We start from the raw sequence: 7,726 nt of genomic DNA, 5'->3' as shown, positions 1-7,726 counted from the left end.
TCCCTGTCCCACCGAGAAAGAAGAGCAAGGGAAAGGTGGGGGTGGGGCTGGTATATAGGGGGCGTTCGTCAAAGGCTTTCGTTCAGCCTTCAGGTGGCGCCCTTGAGTCACGGAACCTCAAGAGTCCGTGTGGACCGTCCGGACCTAAGGACCTGGGACCTACCTGGGGGCCCAGCGTGTCGGGCGACAGCGGGGAGAGCTGGGGCGGGAGGCAGCGTCAGAGCTCGGCGCAGTCCGGACTCTCGGGCGGCGGAGACGGGCAGGCAGCGGGGGAGGGGGCTTCTTCAGCGCACACCCCCCAACGCCTCGCCCTGGGGCCCGGCCGACTGGCGCACGAAGCTTCAGTTTCCCTAACCCGCAGATCAGCCCTAAGAGAGCAGGAGAAGGATGGAGCTATGGCCCCCCAGCCTTACCCCCGTCTGTTACCCGCCTCCCAGTCCCTCCCCACGCTAACTCTCCGGGCGCCCTCGCCGGCTGCGGGCGGAGCTCGATCCGCGGCGCTCGGCGATCCCCGGCTCCCGCCCCTTCCCTCGTCCTTCCTCCCCGCAGCCCCCAGGCGGCCCCGGCCGACGCCGCCGAGCCCCGCGCGGCACGAGCAGGTACGTGCGCCTCGGCAGCGGCTCCGCGCGGGGCCGGGAAGGGGCGGGAGCCGGGGAAGGAGAGGCGGTGACGGCCGGGCCCGCGCCCTCCCGGGCTGCGCCGCAGCGGAGACACCGGCTGGCGGGCGCCGGCTGCAGGGAAGCGGGTGGGCGCCGGCGAGGACGCGCCCTCGCCCTCGTCCACCCGCCTCCCGGCGCGGAGCTTCCCGCGTGGGGAGGCCGGGAGGGAGGCCTGGCACAGGTACCCACGAGGAGAGGGGACTTCGGGGGTGGCGGGAGGCGGAGGCCCGAGGCGGGGAGGGGCTACCACGGAGAGCTAGTCTGACCTCGCGGCCCGGCCGAAGGACATGCGGCGAGGGGACCCGGGCGCACGCCGGTGCTCGTGGAGCTTGGCCTCTCAGGGCCGCCTGACCACCCTGCTACCGGCGTCGCCCGGCCCTGTCCAGCCTGACCCGGCCCGGCCGCGTTTGTGGTCAAGGGCAGAACCGGGGGGTGTGAGCGGCGGGGAAGGTGGCGCGCGGGTGCGGCGGGCGGCCGGGTGTCGGCGCTTCCTGCGCGGAACTTTGGGTATAACAGCGTGGACCTGCGTGTGCGTGTGTGCGCGCCCCAAGGCTTTGTGTACAACTCGTGCGTATATCGGCCGGTGGGGTTTTGTGAAGCTTCATCCACGCCCGCCGTGCGCCTGTCTTTCCGCGTGTTAGTGCGCGCTGGTGGGTGAGGTGCTGGGCCCGGGTGGGTCTTGGTTGGTCTGGCTTAGATCTTAGCAGTCCTGGGGGGCAGTTAACCCTGTGTGTGTGTGTGTGTGTGTGTGTAACCAACTCTGTCCCTTATGGGTGTGGGTACCAGTGTGGCCCGCTAATCTGCGGGTCACGCTGCGTGGCTTCCTCTGTCTGTGGATGCTGCGTGTGGAAACGGCCCCCGGCGGGGGGAGGCAATGTAGAACTAGGTGTGCCTTTCAGGTCCTGTTGAAGTGCAGGTGAAATTGGGGTGTCATAGGTACAGTCGAGGGGTGTGAGCTGTGGACTCCAGCGTCTTTGTCACTGTTTCTCCTTATGTTTTGGGAAAGTGACTGGGCATGCCTGTGTAGCTGTGGCCATCTCTGAACCTGGGTATGAGACACGGCCACCCTGGATGAGAGGGTGTCTCCTTTCTCTCTGACCTCTCCCTTACTCTGGCGTCCTAAGGAAAAAGTTTTGGGTTCCTGCTGGTGAAAGAGCCCCGCTGTCAGAATTTGGGTGCCCTGGTTTCCTTCGGAAGACTGAGGCTCCGCGTGTGGGCAGGGGGTTCCCGGGCCACTCCAGGAGTGGAGTTCTCTGGAGAGTGCTGCAAACCCAGGGGTGGGATGGGGTGGGTGCATCTGGACACCCATGGGCAGGAGCTGTCACTGCCAGTCCCTGTTAGTGGCTGGGCAGGAAGATGCTTTTGAGAGTAGAAAAGTCAAACAACATAGCTCTCCCTTCGATTTACTGGGAGTGGGAGCAGTCTGGGCAGGGCCTGGCCTTGGGTCAGCCTCCCTCACCCTTTGCGTGGGAGTGCTTGTCTGCCAGGCAAGTGGCCAAGCCACTCCTGGGGGCTGCCTGTGATCGAAGCCCAGTGCAGGGGGCTGGGGACCCGGATGGAATTCACACATCTGCCTGCCCTCAAGCTGCTCACAGTGGCTTTAAACAGTGGGATAAGGTAGCGAGTCTGGAGCAAGGGCTGGAGGAAGGGCTGGAGGGAGGCCCCTGGTGCAGGAGTGGGTGGGTTTGCAGGCTGGTAGGTGGTAACAGTCCTTAGGGAACCGGCGTTCACTTTCCTGTACCCACATGCACACCAGGGGACCCTGGCCACGTTTTGTCGAATGGAGATAGTAATTCCTGCTCTCTGGCTGGCGAGGGTTATCGGAGACACCCCCGAGGAAGTGCCCGCTGTAGGGTGCAACAGGGAGTGTAGGTGCTCAGTAAACATTTATTAAATTGGAACGCGGGAAAGAGTGATGTGGTGACAGAAATGGAAGTGGAAACGGGCTTTGTACTCAGATGAAAGACCCGGTGGGTACTAAGGGGAGGTGCCCAGTGCAAGTCCGTGTCGGCACGAAGATCAGAAAGATCAAAATACGTGCCTTCCTGCACTGAGGCTCTTGGAATTTCATTCATTCATTTCATTCATTTTTCACTTCATTAACCTACGCATGTTCTCTCTCCGTCTCACACACACACACTGCACGGAACCACGACGTACTGGAAAATAACCTCAGGTGTGAGAGTGTAGAGAAATATCTAGAATCGTGTGTGTGTGTAGACACACCAGAGCGTGTGAGCCCCTCTGCATCTGGGGGTTCTCTGTACGGAGTGGGGCTTGGATCTGTGTGCCTGGGGCCCTGGGTGTGTGTGCTCCCGGGACGTCGGTGTACACGGGGAACAGAGGAGTTCTGCTGTGGGGCTGGGAGCTTGACATGCCAGGGAGGGAAGGGCTGAGGTGGGGCCTGTGGGGGACAGCGCTGGACCTGCCCGTGGCAGGACTCCATCGTCAGGTCCAGCTGAGTGTTGTTGTAGGGAAGGGGGCCTGGGTGTCGAGGTGCCTCCATTTTGTAAGAGAAGCCAGGAATGCAAAGCTTGAAGTGTAAAATATTTTGCTTTATGTGTGTGTGTGTGTGTCACCAAAAACAAATGAACAGTCCAGAAACAAACAGACTTCTGTGAGCCAAAGGTGGCCCGCGGGCTGTGAATGGGTGTCCTTTGGCAGGAATGCACTTGCGCTGCCTGCCTGCCTGTCTGTGTGGATGCGTGTTCAGGTCCTGGGTGGGCCATCTCCTCTTTGCGCAGAGCGCCCCCTTTCCCCCTCCCACCCCATCTCCCCTTCTGTAGTCCTCATCCAGGTTCACCTCCTCCCGAACCTGTCCCCCGCATCCCCGGTCTTCTACTTACATGAAGCCATTGGACGTTGACCTCGGTCTGGCTCTCAAATACACTCCTTCCCCTATGTCTCTGTGTATGTCGCCCTGACCACATCAGATTCCTCCCCGGGCCCCTGGCCTCTGCACAGCAGCCAGAGAGAGCGTTCTGAGATTAGGCAGCAGCCAGCACTCCCTGCCCCAACACTCACCTCCCTGGCTCCTTGGCCTGGCTGTCAAGTCCTTTGAGAGTTGGCCCCAGGTGACCTCTGAGGTACCTGGTCCCCCTGTCCAGAATGCCCGCATCCACTTACTGCTCGGTTCCCACTCACGGTCTCAGGTCTGGTTCAAATGCCACCATGTCCCAGAACCTTCCCAGTCTGTCTCCTCTTCGTTTCCACACCACCTCCACCATCCTGAACCCTCCCCGCTCCCGGCCTTCCTCACTGCATCACAAGAGTGTGCATTAATTGAACCGGCTGGGCCTTCCATGCATCGTTTTATGAAATCCTCACATCATCCCAATGAGGGAGGCATTTGGCTGATTCCCACTTAACAGATAAGAAAATCGAGTGCCCAAGCTCAAGGGGTGAAGCTGGGATTTGAACCCGATACCTACTGTATGTAAGCTCCCTCCATCATCATAATAACTCATCGCTGGTACTTCCTGAGCACTTACTGTTATGAGTGCTTTATGCAGTTCATCTCACTCTCGACATCAGCCCGTTACATAGGGAGTGGTGGCAGTAATGTCATTTAGTAGATGGGGAAACTGAGGCCCAGAGAGGATATGTGAGTGGCCCAAAGCCACATGCCCGCCAGCGGTGGAGCAGGACCCTAGCACAGAGTGGCTCTCACTGCCGTCTTTGTGCTCTTCCCCACCTCCCCCTCCGCTTGGCGGGCTCCCCCAGGTGGGAGCAGCGCCTGACTCCTCTGCACACCCCTGGGGGCCCAGCGTGCTGTCCAACACCAGCAGGGCCTTGGGAGAGGTTCGCTACATTCGACTGACTTTCTGTTTTCTCTTCCAGCTGCCAAGGGGCCAAGGGATGAGCTGGGGCCCTCCTTCCCAATGGCATCCCCCCCTGGGCTGGAACTGAAGACACTGAGCAACGGTCCGCAGACCCCCAGGAGACCAGCTCCTCTAGGCCTCGGGGCCCCACCCAGGGAGGGTGTGGAGAACGCCTGCTTCTCCTTGGAGGAGCATGAGACCCACTTCCAGAACCCCGGGGACATCAGACTGGGCAGCTCCCCCAGCCCCCCCACAGGTATCCCCTCGAGGCCCCGATCCCAGCGGGATGACCTGTCCCTGCATTCAGAAGAGGGGCCGGGGCTGGAGCCCGTGAGCCGCCCGGTGGATTATGGCTTTGTCTCTGCTCTGGTTTTCCTGGTGAGTGGGATCCTCCTGGTGGTGACGGCATATGCCATCCCCCGTGAGGCCCGCATCAACCCGGACTCCGTGACAGCGCGGGAGATGGAGCGACTGGAGATGTACTACGCCCGCCTGGGGTCCCACCTGGACAAGTGCATCATCGCCGGCCTGGGGCTGCTCACAGTGGGCGGCATGCTCTTGTCGGTGCTGTTGATGATCTCCCTGTGCAAGGGCGAGCTCTACCGCCGGCCCACCTTCGTCCCCGGCAGGGGCTCCAGGAAGACATATGGCTCCATTAATCTGCGCATGAGACAGCTCAATGGGGACGGGGGCCAGGGCCTGGTGGAGAACGAAGTTGTCCAGGTCTCAGAGACCAGCCACACCCTGCAGGGGTCTTAAATAAGAGCCCGCCTGATCTAGCTGCTTCAGCTCCAGGGCTGCCAGCCCCTCGAGGCCTTGGGTTTTAGACTGAGCTCCACACGGGGCCCTGGGGAAAGTGTCTTAGGTGCTGGAAGGGGAGTCGGGGGCCCGGTTCAGGCTCCACCACGCAGGGCCGCCCCTGATCTGTTTTGTAGCTTCAGGTTTTGCAAGAGGTTTTGTTTGGAGGGTGGCTTCTGCTGCTAAAAATACAGAAGATTGGGAACTGCTGCCCTTGGAGGATGAGGTTTCTTGGTGATTCTGAGCACTGAGAGCGGTTGGAAAGGCTGCCCATCCTCTTCTTCATGCCTTGGGGAATTCCGGGGTCTCTGTAGTCCTCATCAGCAAACGGTGGGTGTTAGGGGACTTTGGAGGGATCCCTTTGAGCCCTGACCATCTAAGGTAGGAAGAAGCTTCACAACGAGGGGAGAAGTCGGCACTGGGGTGACCGTCCCCTCTCCAGGCCAGTCCCCCTGACTAAAAGTGAGGGTTGGACTGGACGATCCCTTGGGCCCTCCAGGGCTGCCCTAGGAATGGGTGCCCAGTATCTGCCTGTGGCCACTCCTTCAAAGGGAGAAGGGTGTTCGGCAGGAGCTCACCATTCTCCGTGCCACATTCTGGCCTGGCCTCAGTGGCCCCACTGTCAGACAGCCAGCAGCTGGCACTCCTGCTGGAGTTCCCTAAGTCTCCCGGTGATGCCGGGTTAAATCCAAAATTCACTACAGCCTGGTTTTGGTCTTGGGATGAAGTTTCCTGCAGTGACTAGATCTTAGCACACATTTCACCGAGTCAGGTGCACGGTTTTTAGCAACCCCTGGAACAAGAGGGGTCTTTTATACAAGAGAGGGTGAGGGCCGCGTCCTGCTTCTATGGATGGGATGTGGGCCTGCCCCCCCCCCACCCCTCCTCCAGAGTGTGTCTCTCGTGCCTGACTTCCTTCTGACGGCAGAAAGAATATTTTTTTTAGTTCTGAATTTGTAATGTCCCCCTCCCCCCCATTCTTTGCAGCAAAGTGCAGTTCCAGGATGTTTGGGGAGAATCAGGCACATTTGGGGGGCCTGGAAACTCCAGCCACATTGATCGCAGTGAGTTCTGTTTCTGTTGGGGAGTTTCCAGGCTCCATCCAGACTCTTTTCAAACTACTGGCAGGGAATGAAAATGGTTTTAGGGGGCAAGGAGATACAGGGGTCTGAGCACTGGGGGAGGCATCGTCCAGTCTGAATGGCCCCTAGAAGGCGTTGAGAGTACATGCCTTCTAGACCCTAAAGGGGTCATTTCACTGAGCCCCCGACTCCATGCAGGCCCTATCACTCCACCTCCGTTGGCCACGTGGCCCATGGGTCTTGTCTGTTGGGGCTGGAGGTGGCGGGTGGGCATGGGGTCTGTAGGCTGGAACAGCCCTGATCTAAGCTGTAACCTAAGCCTTCCGTCTGGTGAGTGAAACATCTGGGCAGTGTAACACCGCAGCTTCTCCGACAGATCAAATATCTGCTCCTGCTGACAGGTTTTGCCAGAAGCACGGGGCTGGGGGAGGGCTGGAGGGGACAAGGGCTGTTCGACTTGGCCTGCCAGGTGCTGTTCCTGAGGTCAAAGCGATGTGGTTTGAAAAGAACAAAGCTTCAAGATGGTGAAAGAGTCACAAGGCAGGGCTTCCACTGCGGTGTCAATTTCTCACGGCTCCGAATGAGGAGCAGGTGTAGAGGGTGGCGTGAGCCGTTCTAGGTAAGCTACAGCAGAATCGAACATCCCAAATGATGAGCTGAGGCCCTTCAAATTCATAATGATAATAAAAATATCCATCCAAGCCAGCTGGATTACTGTGATGGTGGGGGAACTCATTTGGAAACTAAATCTGTTGGGTGGATGCATCTGGGACCACCAATTCCTGTAGTTTAATTGCAGTGAATTGTCTTAGGGGCTAAGTCAGGAGATCAAGTCCGGGTTTTCTCTAAATCAGAGAAGCCTACTCTGCATCCCAATGCAGAAACTCCTTTAAAAAATGGGTACGGTGGATCGAGGCAGTCATTACCTTGTCAGTGAATTAAGAAAACTTGGGAGTTGCCGAAAGCATTTCCCCAAGATTGCAGCTGAAATCCCAGTCAGTGGATGCGAAACAGGGTGAGGAAGGAGTCAGGGAAGAGAGTGGCGTAGGGTGCCGAGAATTTTCTTTGCAAGTCTTTTATGGGGGTAGTGGTGGGGTGGTCCCACAGGATCCTGTGGTCTCTGGAATGTGCTTCACCTCCAGGAACTGCCTTTTCCACCAGACATGCTACTAGGGTCCCCCAATCTTGCTTTTCCTAGTATATTAGAGCAGATATCCATTTGGGAGTTGGGAGAACCCGGGTTTGAATCCAGGCTGCGCTGTTTACCTGCTGTGTGACATTAGGCAAGTTACTCCACCTATCTGGGTATATCGGCTTCGTTGTGGCGTGAGAGGAGTGGAAGCTCGGGCTCAGGGCTGTGGTGTGA

At 58.9% G+C, this 7,726-nt stretch overlaps 1 protein-coding gene across 2 annotated transcripts; it reads left to right on the top strand.

Annotated features, from left to right (window-relative positions):
- Window positions 1-224: 224 nt before the first annotated feature.
- Window positions 225-7,109, top strand: TMEM74B (transmembrane protein 74B). 2 transcript variants are annotated; one of them, XM_053927298.2, is made up of 2 exons: window positions 225-599; window positions 4,500-7,109. In XM_053927298.2, exon 2 carries the CDS (start codon window positions 4,541-4,543, stop codon window positions 5,237-5,239), a length of 699 nt encoding a protein of 232 aa, XP_053783273.1. In that variant the 5' UTR covers window positions 225-599; window positions 4,500-4,540; the 3' UTR covers window positions 5,240-7,109. The 2 variants fall into 2 exon arrangements, with proteins under 2 accessions (XP_053783273.1, XP_053783274.1); XM_053927299.1 differs by lacking the exon at window positions 225-599 and adding an exon at window positions 658-840.
- Window positions 7,110-7,726: the final 617 nt, after the last annotated feature.

Source organism: Desmodus rotundus, chromosome 6, assembly GCF_022682495.2.
Source record: "Desmodus rotundus isolate HL8 chromosome 6, HLdesRot8A.1, whole genome shotgun sequence".
Taxonomy (NCBI): Eukaryota; Metazoa; Chordata; class Mammalia; order Chiroptera; family Phyllostomidae; genus Desmodus; species Desmodus rotundus.
Note: the sequence above shows the minus strand (reverse complement) of the source record. Positions and strands in the feature narration are given on the sequence as shown.

Bases quoted from the DNA above. Each gene is read 5' to 3' on its own strand.
- TMEM74B (XM_053927298.2), top strand. From the start codon at position 4,541: ATGGCATCCCCCCCTGGGCTGGAACTGAAGACACTGAGCAACGGTCCG.